Genomic DNA, 16,961 nt, shown 5'->3' with positions numbered 1-16,961 from the left:
AATGGAAGATGTGGACAGGGTCAAGGTTAGGGTGGGAAGGTCAGGCAGGTCGGGAAACATCATTTCCGGAGCCTTTATAGTACAAGGCTGCCATTGACTTGTGAATATAAAGAGAAGACCTCCCAAGTCCAGAACTGGCCCCTGCTGCTACTTGTCTCATGAGCAGAGTGTGACTTATACATGAGTCCTTTTAAGTGAGAGCTTTCAGTATGCTCTCTCTCCACTTAATGGGGTGTGATGAGCTTTGCTCAGCAGATGAATGAGATGCTTCAAGTAGCAGGCTGGAAAACTGTTGAACTGACCGGTCTTCCTAGAGTCCTTGGGTTTTAAGAGAACTCACAGAGTGCCTCAGGTAGCCTTCTAAAGGAAGAAACGAGCTTAGGAGAAAGAAGGTAGCCCACTCAGCCTTGTTCTCCCTCCCTCTCTTGGTCTCTTAGGTTAACCAGGCACTTGTGCTCAGCAGTAGTCTGATATTGCCTATTTCCCATCCCTCAGTGCTAAGACTGGGGGATTCAGAGGATTTGTGTGGGGCTTTCAGAGCAGAGGCGTTCAGAGACCAGAAGCGGTCTACCTGTACTGTAGGGACTCGCAGCAACGACAGTGTCTGGTAAAGCTTGCACCTTTAACTGTCACTTCTCAGCAAACTGGACATCGTATCCTTCCATATCTGACACTAAAACCCCCTGATGCTGCAGGAAAACACAACTTCTTCTTCATCTTTATCAATAGGAGAGAATGAAGATGAGAAGCTGAATGAAGTAGTGCAGGAAGCTTGGAAGTATAACCGGGAATGCAAACTCCTAAGAGATACCCTGCAAAGCTTCAGCTGGAATGGTAGGAGCCTTGATTATGCCTTTCCTCAGGAATGCAGAGAAGCAACTGTGTTTAGAACATGCAGGATCTCTCGGGGCTGAGCTGGGGCTGTTTTCAGGGGAGGTGGGGCTAGAGAGTGAGTGAAATGTTGTTGGGTAGGAGGCTAGCCCTTCACTAATTGCCCAGGCATATCTGGATATTTTGCTTGTTTTTCCAGAGTTCAAGTAAATTATGTGTTGCAGATTCATTGCTGCAGGGTCCCTGCCACATGCCACTTGGGAAAAAAAACCCGTCAGATCTCAGAACTGCATCCAGATCCCTGAGCTGTTCACCAGGTCATTAAGGAGCAGTGTACTCTGAAGGGGAGAAAGAGGGCAAAGTACCACAGAGTCCACCCTGCTGATCTTAGAGTTCAGCTTAGAGAAGACCTATTTCACTAAAGAGTAGAGAGTGCCAGATCTGCTGCTTACTGAATTTTTTCCCCATAGGCAAACAAGGTAGAGGTGTACTTTTTAAGCTGTTTTTCTAATGTCTTTCTACTTTAGCAGATTAAACTAGACTTAAGTTCTAGGATGCTCAGGTAAGGGAGCAAACCCATTGCCTGGGTTGGTTCTTGGACATGAGATAAATGCAGAGCTCTAGCCTGGCCATGCCCATACTTGGAAGAGATTAGCGTCCCTGGGGTTTTTATTTTTTTAAGATTTTGAAATATCAGTACAGAAAAGCGATCACATTTGAAGTGTGCACTTCAGTGAACTTTCAAAGTGAACACTTCCCTGTACCCAGCACCTAGAACATGTAGTGGAACATGTGCCCTCTTCTAACTACTAGCTCCCTCTCCACAAGGGTAATCACGATCCTGATTTCTAGCACCATATATTACTTCTGCCTGGTTTTATATTTTATGTAAATGGAATCGGGCAAGTCTGCATTCTTCTGTGTCTCGCTTCTTTTAGTCAACATTATATTTGTGAGAGTCAACTATGCTGTGTGTAGCAGCAAGTCATTCACATTATATATATATGTGTATGCATATAAATATAGGTATGTTCTTTCTCTCTCTATATATACATTTTTTTCTATGTATACAAAAATTTTTAATATTTATGTTTATCCATTCCACTGTTGAACAGATATGTGGGTTGTTTCCAGGTTTTTGTAATTAAGGAAAGTGCTGCTGTGAACACTCTCATGTGTGTATCTTTGGGTGAATATTTTGATGAACTCAATTCATGTATCTAGGCTTGCAGTTGCTGGTTTGTGGGGATAGTCATCTGCGTGGCTTTAGTAGACACTCAGTTTTCCAAAGTGGTTGTACGGATTGATACTTCCACTAGCAGTGTTTGAGGGTTCTAGTTACTCTACACCAACACTTGCTGTTGTCTGTCTTTTTTATTTTAGTCATTCTAGTTAGTAAGTACCACTGTTACTGCAGTCAGTGTTGTTTTACTTAGCCTTTCCCTGATGACTTAGGAGTTCAAGCACTTTTTAACGTTTATTGGTCATTCAGATTTTGTGAAGGGCCTATTCTTTTACCCATTTTTCTGTTGAGTTGTAGTTCTCTTACAGATGTATAGAAGTTCTTTAAATAGTCCAGATATGAGTCTGTTGTACCTATATGTGTTACAAAGAACTTCTCCCTCTTCATGGTTTCCTTCTGTGCTATTGTACTGAATATTGGATTTTTACTGCCAGGTTAATGAACTGCTCAATTGCTACCTGAAAAATGGGGGATCTGAACTGCTTTTGATCAGTGTTGGGGATGGTTCCTCCATTGGTGAGGGTGAATTTGACACTGGTAAGGTGTACCTTATTGGGTCCTTATCAAGAATCTTATCACCTCCCAAGCAGTTTGGAGACTGACCTTTTCCTTTCTTGGATTTCAGGTCGTGGATTCACAGATAAAGTAGATCGACTAAAACTGGCAGAAATCGTGAAGCAAGTGATAGAAGAGCAAACTACATCTCACGAATCCCAATAATGACAGCTTCAGACTTTGTTTTTTAACAATTTGAAAAATTATTCATTAATGTATAAAGTAATTTTTATGTAAATTAATGAATCATAATTACATTTCCACATTGCTTAAAGATGCTGTATAAATTTAGATACAGGATTTACTAATAGTATAGTTCATCTGTTTGTTTTTTAAGAAAAGCCCAGTTCCTAGAGATGTACTATTACTTCAGGATTGTTTAGTCATATGTTTGTAAAGATAACAGATGGCATTGTCAAGCAAGATGTTTTATTTGTAATAAAGTATACAAAAAACCACTCGCCAGTGGTAGGCAAAGGACCAATTATATTGACCTTTCTGCTTAGTAAACAGTTGAATTGAGTACTGTGGAATCTGGCTTCTATTGCCCTGTGTATTTACTTTCTGCACTATCAGTGGAATTAGCTCTGGTGTGAAGAAATGTTTTTGGATCCATGTTGCAGACTGCCTGCTGGAACTCACAGGATGTCCGCTACCATGATGGAAGAGGCAGGGAGGTGAGCCCTATTTCTGTTATCCATTATTCCCTAGAGAAAAGTGCTAACATTTCTTTTTTGTCATATTTGTTGAAAGGTATTGGTACATTTCTTAAGTCTAATGGGATTCTCTATTGAGTTTATTCTTTTCATATGTAACTAGAGCTTCAGCTTCCCCCCTGCTCCCTCCACCCTGCGAAGTCCTGCTCTGTCTGCACCCTTTCCTGTAGGCCTCACCAACTCCATTACTTCTTATTTCCTTTCCCGTTTCTTCTGGATCCTCTTTGGGATGATTTTTCTGAGAAAGTTACATATAAAAGCTGGACTATTGGATTAGCATCTAAGATGGTCCAGGTTATTTGCTCTTAAAGCTACCTTTTTTCTCTTAATGTTTCTGCCTAGGTTTCATGTTAGCATCCCCTGGGCTGCATTTATTTTGTTCAGTACCCTTCATTTTCAGGAAGCATGGTTCTGACCCAGAGATCAGCTATTTGAATGGAAAACAAGGCTGGATGTTTTTCTAGTTTGCTATTGTGCTTATGGGCTTTCATAACAAACCATTGTTATTTATTTATTTTTAGCAGTTCTTAGTTGTTGGTTCTGTGTAGGTAAATAGAAGAGCTAATAGGCAACCTCCGGTTCACAGAGGAGAGGAAAAGGATCAGTAGGCTCAGTTATTCAGTTCTGTCTTATCACATTCTCTTCAATCAAAATCGACCCCACAGAGCTCACTTCTTTTCTTACTCCTCCACTTTGCTGAATATGTTTTCATGGTGACATTTGGTTAGTATGCCCCTTGCGTGTGAATGACTGTGGGAATATGTGATAAAAACACAAAGTATCTTATCCAAACCACCTTATTACGTTGATTCCTTTTTATCATAGAGAATTGGTAATTCAATGCATTTTTTGAGGTAAGATTCACTAATCTTAGGTGACTGATAACTGTTATAAATGGATACCCTGTAAGGAGAATTCAGTATTTTTAAACATAGCAAAACTTAAAGAGTTAGGCAACAGAGAAAAACAATGTTTTCTTATTTACTAACCAGAAAACTTAGCTGAGAGTTGAATTAAGGGTTGAATTATTCTGTTACAAATCACTTCTTGTAATCAGGAAAAACTCTGCGCTGGAACAACTAAATACCTGTTGTTTTTCTTATCTTAGAGCAGAGTTTCAGTATCTGCCGGGGAGAGGAAGGCAGTAATTAACTTTGTTACTCTTCTTTTTCTTCAGAGGAACCTTCTAGCATGCCAGTCTACCGTTAACTTATCAAATTTGTTATCTGGGCGTCTTCTAAAGGCTCAGGATGATTTTTTTCCTTCACTATGTGGCGAATTTTAGGCATGATCTAAAAAGGTATCCAAATGAGGCTTCCTTTTACGCTGAGCAGCATTTTCTCTTGTTTTAGTCCCTTCAGGCTGAATTAATCTGGCCTCCAAAATGAGTGCTGTGTCTAGACAGGTCCATGCTGAAAGTTTGTGAATACCCTGGAGGATGCTCCAGCTGTTGTAACTCAAAAGTGGGTCCGATCGTACACAGAGCTCCTTGACAGTAACTCCCAAAAGACTCAGCATTGTTTGATCTTTAAAGAGGAATTCTGTTTATAGAGTTTGTTTGTAGGCCAGTAGCAAATTCTGCTTGAAAATTACTAGTCAGGTTTACTAATAAAGCAAAATTCGCATGTACTGGAAGTGAAACAAAATCATCCTTGTCTCTTTTGGCCTGTCTTTCTAATGCCTGTACCTGCAGAAAGTTCACATTATTAGAACAGTTCTCAGAGGCAGGGGGTTGGAGTCTCCAGTTTTCCTACATGATTTGCTAATCTTCTGCTCACTGAAACCATTACTTATCACTCAGATACCTTAAGACTTTACCATAGTTATTAATCTGCTTGATGTGAAACAACTTTTGTATTTTTCTGGCTAATGTATTGTATAAGCATAGGAGAACATCTGTCAGAAATTGTTTGAAACATATACATAGGAGGAACTGCTTTGTAAAAAGAGTTTTGTTTTTGTATTCATTTGAGATATAATAAGTTGAAGGAATTTATTGGTTAAAGTAGGAGTCAAATGATTTAAATCAGATTTTGTGTGTGAATGCTTGCGTGCACGTGTATTTATTTTAAAAATGTGTTTCAATTTGAGAACTGGAAAATTGGATATTTAATTTTAATTATATTTTTATTTATTTAAAAAATAGAAGTGGTCTTTCATTATTGATTTGATTCTTTTATCCCCCAAAATGACTTAACCTGATTTGCCCTGCCTCTTTGGTTAAGACACAGGGGAATATCTTAAATGTTATAATTTCCAAATTAGCTAACTTTAAGAAGCTTTCTTATTATATAAAATATAAGGAGAAAAGAAACCCAGCTAGAAATCATTTCACCATTTCTCCTCTACTTTTTTTAATGGGTTTGTGATATGACAGTATGAATTTCCTTGCTGGATGCAGATGATAAATTTTATCATCTGTATTAGGAAATTAAGTGACATTAATTGGACATAGTTAATGAGTTGATCTGCTTTCGTGCTCATATCTGAGATCTGATAGTAATGTACTAATCCTTTTTGAATTAGAAAGGGCATTTCTCCATTGTGTGGTACTTAGTCATAACCCTTATTTTGAAGATATTATGTTGTAAATATCTGACCTAATATAAAATTATTTTTATGAAAAGATAAAAGAGGTAGAGTCTTTGTTTAGTTCATCTCAGTATATAAAGGAGAATGAATACCTGACTGGGAATGTGGATAGATAGCGCATTTCCCCCCTTTTTTTCCTTTTAAAATTGTATTGCTAAATACACCAGGAGATCGACACCAAAACCAAATCTGAGGACTTCTATAGACATTACAGTCCAATTTTAGTTACAAAAGCGAAGTCTTTAAAAAGTTCTTATATAGTCCATTCTAATTTTCTCGATGAAATGATAACTAGATACCTGGTCAATCAGAGTTTCTTTTTACTCTGGACTTTGTTTGTATGATGGGGCAGTTGGAAGGAACTGAACTTGGATTTGAGATACTTGTAAGCCCTCATGGTGAAACTGAGCTCATTTCATTTAACACTTAATATGTCTGTGCATTAGGAAAGCTTCTTATTAGAGAAAAATTACGTTAATATGCAGATACAAAATGTCTAAACTCATCTAGTATGAACAAAAGTTAATGAGGGAGAATTTGTGTATCCACATAGAAGTTTTCTTGAATTAAAGGGGAAAACCAGACCATGATAAAGGAGGGTTGGACTGGGAAATAATATTCTCAATACTACAGAAATAGGGAAAAGAGGCAATGGGCAACAGAGAACTTTGTCCTGCTCAGAGATCCCCAAGGAATCCCTGTCCCCTCCCCCCGATCTCCTGCCAGAATGTTGGGTTTCAAAGAATGAGCAAATTAACGGCTATCAGGAGTAGTGTGGCCTGGGCCAAGCTAAGGATATTCTGCCTGAGTAGCAGTACTGGCTGAATCAATACAGGCTTTCTACTTGGTATCTCTCTCTATGAGGGTAAACAGAACTTAGCCAAGGAGCATTAAAACTGTTGCTGTTGGAAGGAAGCCATAAAATAAGGAAACTGCCAAAGGCCAAGAGAGAAGAGCAAGAACAGAAACACAGCTCTGAAGTCTGTAAGAGCTGGGCAGCACCCACCCATAAGGGAGCCAGCATAGATCTGGGGCAGAGACCTGAGTCTCCAGTCTCAGCATGCCAGGGAGAGCTCCTGTTGCTGGGCACGGCCCCTGCATCATCAACTGATTCCCTAAGACCATGTCAGTGGCAGACTCCGTGAGAGACTCTGCCTCTGTACTGCCTTCTCCATGGAAAAGACAAGTGGCCTTGAAAGGGGGTAAGGTACAGTTTCATGCTTTGGCTCAGCAGAAAAGGGACTTGAGCCTGACGCCAAAGCCAGGAACTTCACATGTCAGGTTCGGGATGCTGCTGCTCTTGGTATTGGTTTTCCTGCCAAGCCTGTACGGTGACCTGGGATCAGTATATTACTCTTCCTATGAAATAGTCATCCCCAAGAGTCTGACAGTGGAGGGAAGGGAAGGCCCAGTGGAAAAGGTGTCCTATATGCTGTTTATGCAGGGCCAGAAGCAGCTGATACACCTGACGGTGAAGAGAGACTACTTTCTCAACAGCTTTCCAGTCTTCAGCTACCACAGCGGCATCCTGGGGCAAGAAATGCCTTTCGTCGCACGTGACTGTCACTACGAAGGCTACATAGAAGGAGTCCCAGGTTCTTTTGTTTCCGTCAACACCTGTTCAGGCCTCAGGGGCATCCTGATTAAGGAGGAAAAATCCTATGGCATTGAGCCCATGCACTCTTCAAAACGGTTTGAGCATGTGTTGTACATCATGGCACACGAAGCTCGTGTCTCCTGCAGTGTCACTTCCAAGGACAGCCAAGTGGCACCGACCAGCCGGCAACGAGACAGCAGCAGGCCTCGCGGTCTGCAGGTGCCGTCCTACTTGTGGTCACACACCAAGTACGTGGAGATGTTCGTCGTGGTCAACAACCAGCGGTTCCAGATGTGGGGCAGTGACGTCAATGAGACAGTCCAGAGAGTAATGGACATCATTGCTCTGGCCAACAGCTTCACCAGGGGAATCAACACAGAGGTGGTGCTGGTTGGAATGGAGATTTGGACCGAGGGGGACCTCATAGGCGTCCCAGTGGACCTGCAAGTTGCACTCAGGAATTTCAATAGCTGGAGACACGAGCAGCTCTTCCATCGTGTGAAGCATGATGTTGCCCACATGATTGTTGGACACCATCCTAAAGAGGATATGGGACAGGCCTTTCTCAGTGGCGCCTGTTCAAGTGCTTTTGCAGCAGCTGTTGAGTCCTTCCATCACGAAGATGTCCTCCTGTTTGCAGCACTCATGGTCCATGAGCTTGGGCACAACTTGGGGATTCAGCACGACCATTCGGCCTGCATTTGTAAAGGTGAACACTTTTGCCTCATGCATGAAAATATCACCAAAGGAAGTGGCTTCAGCAACTGCAGCTCTGACGACTTCTACCGGTTCCTCCGGGAACACAAAGGGGCCTGCCTGTTTAACAAGCCTGGGCACAAAGGCCGCTTACGCAGGGACGCCCAGTGTGGAAATGGTGTGGTAGAATATGGTGAGCAGTGTGACTGTGGTTCTGAGTGTGACAATCACCCGTGCTGTGACCAAACATGCAGGCTGATGGAGCAGGCAGAGTGTAGTGATGGGCTGTGCTGTGTTAAATGCCAACTGCAACCTAGGGGATTCATGTGCCGCCCTGCTTTGGGAGAGTGTGACCTCCCAGAGTATTGTGATGGTTCCTCTGGAGAATGCCCTCAAGACAGCTACAAGCAAGACGGTACACTGTGTGAGAGAATCTACTATTGTGCTGGAGGCCGGTGTAAGAACCCTGATAATCAGTGCATGGATATATTTGGGTTCTCTGCAAGGTCTGCCCCAGAAAACTGTTACATTTCAAGGAACAGCAAAGGGGACCGGTTTGGAAACTGTGGTATTACAAACTCGCCTAAGTTAACATATTTGAAGTGTGCAGATGATGATGTATTTTGTGGGAAACTTATATGCACAAATGTTAGACAGTTACCACCAATCAAACCAAGTCATACACTGATGCAGATTCCTCACAAAAATGACTTCTGCTGGAGCATGGATGCCTATAACATTACTGATATCCCGGATGACGGAGACGTGCACACTGGCACTCTTTGTGCCCCACACAAAGTCTGCATGAATCACCTCTGCACTGATAATTCTGTACTTATGTACAACTGTGAACCAATGGAATTGTGTAACGGGAAAGGAGTTTGCAACAATTTAAGGCACTGCCACTGTGAGGCTGGCTATGCGCCTCCTAACTGCAGAGATCCAGGAAATGGTGGTAGTGTGGACAGTGGTCCGCCTACTGCACTAATTGAAATTCAAAGTGGAGATGTAAGTGACAGTCCTATGCATCGTAGTGTTGACTTTGGAAAGATAAGCAAGATAATTTTCATACTCCCTGCATTTCTTTTACTATTTTTGTTAATTGCAATATTTTGCATTAGCATCAGGACTGGACTTGAGTCAGTACAGACCCCAGGCCGCACTTCAGAGGACAGTTCAGAGGAAACCAGTAGTGAAGTATTCATAATGGAATTCCTACCAGTGGGGATACAAGAGGACGTACCAGAGGAGGGCTCAGAAGCAGCCCCTCCACCAGAAGAGGCCCCTCCACCAGAAGTGGCCCCCCAACCGGAAGAGGCTCCACCACCTGAAGCCCCACCGCCCGAGGCCCCACAACCAGAGGCCGCACCACCAGAGGCCCCACCACCGGAGGCCCCACCACCGGAGGCCCCACCACCGGAGGCCCCTCCACCTGAGGCCCCACCACCCGAGGCCCCACCACCCGAGGCCCCACCACCAGAACCCCCAGGAGAGACAGCACCATAAGAGGTGGCAGGTGAAAGACAACAGTAACCCAAGGCAGAAGTGGATTGGAGGAAGGATTAAAAAATACCAAATACTTCAAGCACTGAGTGGGAATGAGAGAGAAGCAAAAGTGAAGTGAGAATTGATGGCTCCTGTGGCTCTGACTGGATTATATAGTCTACAGAAAGATACTAACATGGGAACAAGGAACCCTTTGCTTTCAATATTCATTTTAGTAATTTGGTTATACTTTCATATATGAAATCATATATAACATTTCTATATGGTTGCTTTTTTCCCATTTAATGAAACAATTTTTTATAAGCTTTTCTCATGAATCATACCTGTCTTTCGTTTCAGCCAGTTTCTAATCTGAAATTATTTTTCAGGTCACACTATGTTCCATCTACATACTTGCATACATAGTATTATCTGTATCTAGAACTATCACTGGATTATTCATCCCACTCACAATATTGTTTTAAATGTTACCTATTGAGTAATCTGATTTGTCCGACAGTTCCTTTTCATGAAAGAAAGTTAATTTAAAATAAATAAGCTATTTTCAGATGAAGCCTCACTTCACACTTCATGCATCCTAGTCCTTGGGACTTCTTCATTTTGGGGGTCTCCGGAAGGGGCTACCTCTGCTCCAGGGTGCTCTGATCACCCTGGGCCTGGGCCCATGGGGGAGGGGGAGCAACCTAGGCAAGAAGCAACCTTGTCCAGTGCCAAGTTCCGCTGGAAGTATTCATTTTCCTTTCTTCTGGTTTTGTACTTGATTTACCGTACTTATTTCTCATTTCCTTTTTAAAGTTTACATATTGTTGACTGACAGTCCAAAATAACAGAGCTTTGGAGGGTAGGTAATTGACTGTAAAGATAGCACAAAGCACGTATAACATAACATTACCTACTCCGTCCTAAATACGTTACAAACATTGTCTTAGTTTAATTCTCCCATCTGCCTTATCAGACCTCCATCTCGTATATGAGGAAATAGAGACTGGAGAGTTTTGCTCTAGAGCCACTAAGGGGCAGAAACTGCATCTCACCCCAGGTATGACCGAACCTACATTCTCCACTGCCTCGTGAGCCTTTTCCTTTAAGTAAAAAAAGTGAGTGGGGAAACAACTGACATGTCTTTAATTCCCCAGGGCGTGCGTGGCTTCTTCCTCAGTGACTCTAATGGAACTACAGCCTTACGTATGGACGTGATCTCCCTCAGCAACCTACCACATCGTGCAGTCATTATCGATGAAAGTGTCTTTTCCCCTATTACAACCTGACATCGTGGAGTGGCAGGTTTGCGTTCTTTCTCCTCAGCTCTGAGAGCCCAGCTCATTGAAGGTGCCCAGTAAATGCTGAACAAATGAACAACTTGACCAGGGCCAATCTTCAAGTAGGAGGGTAACCTCTATGGATGCCACCTGCTAGTCCCTAGGCGTGGCACAACCGAAACCTTGCTCAGGTGCAGTGTTGCTACAGGTTGAGTTCCTGAGCATCAGTCTCTGATGGTACATTTGCTGAGTCTCTCTTTGAACTGCCTACCCCTACGTGAGCACAAAAGAGCAAACAGAAGAAGGATAAGACCTGGCTTCTGCCTTCCAGAAGCTTATGTTAATTACTTTTGGTGGAACAAAACTGAACTTCAGAGCAAAATCCAAAATCAAGCCTTCAGTTATGTAAGTTTCCTGGCCACAAGATTTGCTGGTAACCATGTCTCCGAATGCTGTATGCCAGAAGGTCACGATCTGGGGTGAAAGCATGCTATTAGTTGGTAGTCACCTGAGAGCTTTGAGGACAAGAGGGAAACTGGGTAACTGAAGCTCTCCTAGTGTAAACTTGTCATTAGAGACTTCTGAAAAAGATGTGGAGGATTTCTGCTGAGGAGCACTTCAGTGGAGAACAGAAGCCATAACCTTCCTAAGAGCACACGCTGATGATGACTATGACAAAAGCTAGTAAGCTAGTAAGTTTTAAAACAACTTAAGAAATACAAGGGAATCATGATTTAGATATGGGGTAATTATGCTTAGCTAATTGAAAGGTGTTCTTTAAGGACCACAACTCAGGTAGATAGGGGCAAACTGGCCAGAGCACCATAAGAAGAGAAAGGAAAGCCAGAGTGGAGGAGCTCCGTGATTCTTCTCCAAGGTATTTCTAAGTGGGCTTAGGAGATTAGCTTCATTCCCAGAATATTTCTGCAGTGATTCAGGACCCGCACCCCAGGGACAGCAACCCAGAAATAACAGCAATATCACAATCATAAAGGTCCTCTCCAAAAGGTCCAAGGCCCACACTGGGTTCCCAAGCCTGAGGATCCCGCACTAGGAGGATAAGCCCCCAGAACTTCTGGCTCTGAAAACAGAAACAAACACAGGGAGTCGTGCAAACACGGTGAGAGAGAGGACTATGTTCCAAATGAAGGAACAGGGCACGACCTCAGAAAACGAGCTAAATCAAGAAGAAATAAGCAATCGGTCCGATAAAGAATTCAACATAATGATCATAAGGATGTTAAAAGAACTCGGGAGAGTGCTGGATGAACAGGATAAGAAGTTAGAAGTTTGTAAGAAAGAGACAGAAAATACAATGAAGATACAAACGGAGATGAAGAATACAGAAACTGCAATGAAGAGTAGAGCAGAAGATTTAGTGAAACGGGTCAGTGATCTAGAAGACAAAGTAGGGGCAATTAACAAAAAAACCGAGAAAAAAAAAAGAGCCCTCAGGAACCAGAAAAGAAAAAGAAAGAAAGGAAATCCAAATTAGAATGGAAGAAGTAAAACTGTCACTGTTTGCAAATGACATACTATACCAAGAAAATCCTAGAGACTACTGTTCTTATTAGAACTAATAAGTGAGTACAGTAAAGGTGAATTTCTATACCCTAATAAAAGTATCAAAAAGAGAAATTAAGAAAGCAAAACCACGAGTGAAGTATCACCTCACACCTGTCAAATTGGGTTTTCATCAATATCATCAAAAAGATAAGAATTCACAAATGTTGGTAAGAATGTGGAGAAAAGGGAACCTTTGTGCACTGTTGGTGGGACTGTAAGTTGGTTCAAGTCTATGCAAAACAGTATGGAGCGTCCTAAAAAAAATCAATAAAACTACTGTATGATTCAGCAATTCTACTTCTAGGTATTAACCTGAAGAAAATGAAAACACTAATTTGAAAATGTATGTACCCTAAAGTTTATTGCAGCATTATTTACGATATCCGAGATATGAAAGTAACCATCAGTAGATGAATGGGTAACGTAGATGTGTGTGTGTGTGTGTGCAACACACACACATTCATCCATAAAAAAATGAAATCCTGCCATTGGCAACAACATGGATGGATCTACAGACTACTTTGCAAGCGAAATAAGTCAGACAGAGAAAGACAAATACTGCGACATATTACTTCTATCTGGAAGTTAAAACACATACACAATGAAAACAGACGCAGAGAATAAACCGGCAGTTTTCAGAGAGAAAGGAGGTTGCAGGGGCAAACAGATGATGGGATTAAGAGGTACAAACTTCCAGTTGTAAAATAAATAAGCCATGTGTATGTACTATACAGCATAAAGAATATGGTCGATATTCTTTCAATAACTTTCGGGACAGACGTCTGTAAATGTCAAACCACTATGTAGTATACCTGAAACTGACATAAAGCTCTCTGTTACTTGTATCTCAAAAAAAAAAAAAAAGAAAAGAAAACGAAAAAAAAAAAGTCAGGTAGATATCTGGGAATCATTCAATAAAACCAGTTTAGGATTTCACAACATCTGACAACAAAATTTACACAGATTTAGCCAATATGGAAGTTGTACAGACTATTTTAAACTCTTAGTGGCTGTCTTCATGTTTGACCCTCAGGACTATGAGACCACGTTAAAGGCAGGAAGCAAAGGCTAGGACAGCTACGCGAATGAACTTGCTCTGAAAGAGTGACCGAGAAATGAACATATTTATAAATTATCAGGTGAATCTTAACATGTGTGGAAACCCCAAAGTCTGGGGATTGGAGGCTGAAGCTCTTTAGGATAGACCACAGCAGGGCAGTGACCAGTTTCAGTGTGGGCAGGAGAGAGAAGGTAGAGTAACTCGAGTCTGAAATCTCCAGGTTCAAGGTTGAGTGTTCTGCATTTTGTGTGACTGCGTCTACAGAGAGCACTCTTTTGCCTGAGTGATGTCTCCCCGTGATGTCTGGAGGATTCTGAGGAATGGCTGGTTACACGTTCCAATAATCTGTGTTGGTAGCCACTCATGACCCAGCCAGCTGCTGCCCCAGGAGATTCTGACAGTGACTTCTTGCCATCCTTTACCTGCCTTCCCTGGGTGGCTGCTGTCCTCTCTGTGTCCCTGAGGCCAGTGGAGGCCGAGGCCCTTCCCTTAGTTGCCCAAAGCACAGCCAAGTCCAGGCTCTGGATTTGTATCCAGACTTGGGGGAAACAAAGGGACATTACAGTGTGGAAAAGAACACATTTGGATGTAGCCAATATTAATGTTCCGGGAATCCAGAGGTCATGCCCCTCCCTGGGAGACTTGGATAAGTCTTCCCGTTCTTTGGACGGGATGTCCGCAGCCTGACATCTCTTCTTGTCCAGGAAGGACTGCTTTGGGGAATATCCTCATAACTTGGAGTGAAACTGCACTCTCTTCCCTGGGCTCAGTTGAAAGAAAAAGTAAAAGATTTATGTTAAACACAGGTGGTATCATCAGCCTCCCAGGGAAGCAACTGTGCACTAAACAAAGTTTTACAGTACTTTGCAAAATTAAAAAAAATCTTTACTCTAAAAATTAAAAAAAACAACTCCTTGTGTTTACCAGCTTAATTTCAGAATACAAATCTGCTGCTTTCCTTTGGGCAGATACGCTCACTGAAATGTTTTCTCAAAAGCAGGCGCAGGCTTCCTCCAAGAATGATTGCAAAAGGCTGACTATTTAAAATTAATCTTCCCCCTGCTTCTGGACATTAAGCTCTAAAAGCTTTTGAACTAAGGAAGAATAGGAAAGAAAGATCCAAGGCCACTTTTGTTATTTCATAAAATTATGGAACTCTTACATGAGGAGCTTACGCCCCATTTAAATACATGAGAATAACGAATTGCTAGATCGCTATGTGAACGACAAAGCCATGGTGACTCTTATCATAGTTAGAAAATATTTCTTTTAATATTTAAAAAGAGAACAGCAGAGGTGGAATGATGACTGAGCAAGTGCCTGCAGCCTCATGTCTGTTTCATTGCTGTCATCTGTCTCACTGGGCACGCAAGCTAACAACCCTCCTAAGACTCCCCAGACACTGATTTTCTTACCAGTCTGGAGTTCAGGAACCTCCACTGGCCCCCTATGCCCAGCGCCCCCAGATCCCACACACATTATCTAGAGTAGAAAATGTAAACTTGGTGTGGCACTAAGGAACTGTGACAATTGCATCCTCCTGTCCATTTCCAACTGCTGTCTCCTAGGACTTTGGAAAACAAGCATTTCCTCTTATTGGCATGTCTAACAGGAAGAACCTCTGTCCTCACTACATACCATGGCCACTTGCCACTCCAGGCTTTTGATCGCAATCTTGTTTCCCCTGAACGGCCTTCCTCTTCCCTTCCCCTCTTTAGTTCACCTCTCACAGCTGCAATGAGGTGCCTGAAACTGCTCTAGCATACCTTCCTCTCCTTTCGGAATGAAACATGGGTTCTCTTTGAGGATATTCATGGAAAGGACCTATAGGGGAGGCAGCCTGAAACAGACCATCAAGTGGTTGTTTTCTGCAGAACAAGGAGAACATACGCTTCCTTATCAAGTGAAGTTTCCACGGTACCTGGAGGGTGAGAAATGTGTTTACTCACGAGCATGTTCTCAGAATCTCACATTCTGGAGATGCTCAGGCCTTAGCGGAGAAATGTGGAAAGAAAACCTTGTAAGAGACAAAAGATATAAACTCTGAAACCACAACCACAACATTTCTTCCAGTAACGCAATTTCAGTCACCTAATAATCACGAGCTGTATGTTAGTGCAGACAATTTCATGTTAAAGTAGAAATAAAAACGGCATTAGTGTCAGTGCCACGGAGCAGGAGAAAAGGCCTTCTTTCCCTCATGCCTTCCACTGACCCCCTATCTACCCAAAGCCATCCTTTACAGCTCCACGGATAAATTAGGTCACTATGAAAGTACAGAAATGCAAGTAAACATGCCATGCCAAATAAAGCAAAAGCGACCTAGTAATTCTTTGCTTTTTAAATGAGAATGGATTCCAACTTTGAGGTAACTGACGGGTCACGATCTAAGGAAAGCTCACAGGCAGGAATCTCTTCACAGGAAAATGAAGACTGCTGCAGCAAAACGTGACCTGTAACATTAAACCCCCAGCTACTGCGAGTCTGCGCTGAAGAATTTACATTTTATACAATAACGCACCTAAAGAAGAAGCTGTTGGTTTTCTTCCTGAGCTTTGCCAGAAGAGACACCATTTTTAATCCACCTTATTGTCCCATTACTTGTTTTTTTAACTAATGTAAATATCTAAAAGTGTTTTCCACAACAACTCAAGCATAAGAGGAAACAGTAGAATATGTTTCCTAAGCACCGTGAGAGCTCTTTACTTCCCCCTGGAACTGAGCATGCGTGCTGTGTAAGCTATGAGTCCTGTGTTCTTCTAGCCTGACACATCCAGCCAGGAAAACATTTCTGAGAGCAAACAACAGCCTTTTTAAAAACAATACAGTCACCTTTCTTCTGATTGAGGGGGCTTTCATATCCCATGTACCCACGTCCCAGGTGTGACTTTCTGGCTGACTGGTCTGAGACATGGAACTTCACTGCCTCGGGCCTGGGTTCCTCCTCAGCTGGATGGTCACACAGTGGTTCTCCACCACAGAGCCGCTGAGAGGCTCCACCAGGCAATGTGTGTGCCGGCATCTAGTGCAATGCCTGGCATACAGCAGGTGCTCAAATAAATGCTGAGAAGACCTTAAAATCAAAGGTGATCACGGCTGTAAGATAGTATTGTTATCGGTAAGTTGTTCAGCAACAAGACGCTTTATCCACTATCAAATCATAAGGCTCAATTTCCTTCGCATCTAAGGCATTCGGACCTACCATATGGCCATTTGCAAACACACTCTATTTCTGCCACTCAACTGTAAATCTCTGGGGGTGAGGCACAAGCTCTGGTTAACGTGGCAATCACTGCCTTGGGCCCAGTTATGGGTAAAACTGGTAGGGACATTATCCTTC

The 16,961-nt window shown here is 42.4% G+C and overlaps 2 protein-coding genes across 3 annotated transcripts in view; both read left to right on the top strand.

Annotated features, from left to right (window-relative positions):
• The window catches only part of MAPKAPK5 (MAPK activated protein kinase 5), a 34,769-nt gene extending 29,380 nt beyond the window's left edge, over positions 1-5,389 (top strand). For both annotated transcript variants that reach the window (XM_031670060.2, XM_006204834.3), the window contains exons 13-14: positions 730-834; positions 2,700-5,389. In XM_031670060.2, the coding sequence (XP_031525920.1) occupies positions 730-834; positions 2,700-2,794 (200 nt within the window). In that variant the 3' untranslated portion in view covers positions 2,795-5,389. The remainder of the gene's footprint in view (positions 1-729; positions 835-2,699) is intronic.
• Positions 5,390-6,154: 765 nt separating this feature from the next.
• Positions 6,155-10,289, top strand: LOC102531129 (disintegrin and metalloproteinase domain-containing protein 1a-like). The gene has a single exon (XM_072953136.1). The coding sequence runs from the start codon at positions 7,061-7,063 to the stop codon at positions 9,734-9,736; it is 2,676 nt and encodes an 891-aa protein (XP_072809237.1). The 5' UTR covers positions 6,155-7,060; the 3' UTR covers positions 9,737-10,289.
• Positions 10,290-16,961: the final 6,672 nt, after the last annotated feature.

Source organism: Vicugna pacos, chromosome 32 (genome assembly GCF_048564905.1).
Source record: "Vicugna pacos chromosome 32, VicPac4, whole genome shotgun sequence".
NCBI classification, from domain to species: domain Eukaryota; kingdom Metazoa; phylum Chordata; class Mammalia; order Artiodactyla; family Camelidae; genus Vicugna; species Vicugna pacos.
The sequence above is the reverse complement of the archived record's forward strand: the minus strand, read 5'-3'. Positions and strand labels throughout refer to the sequence as shown.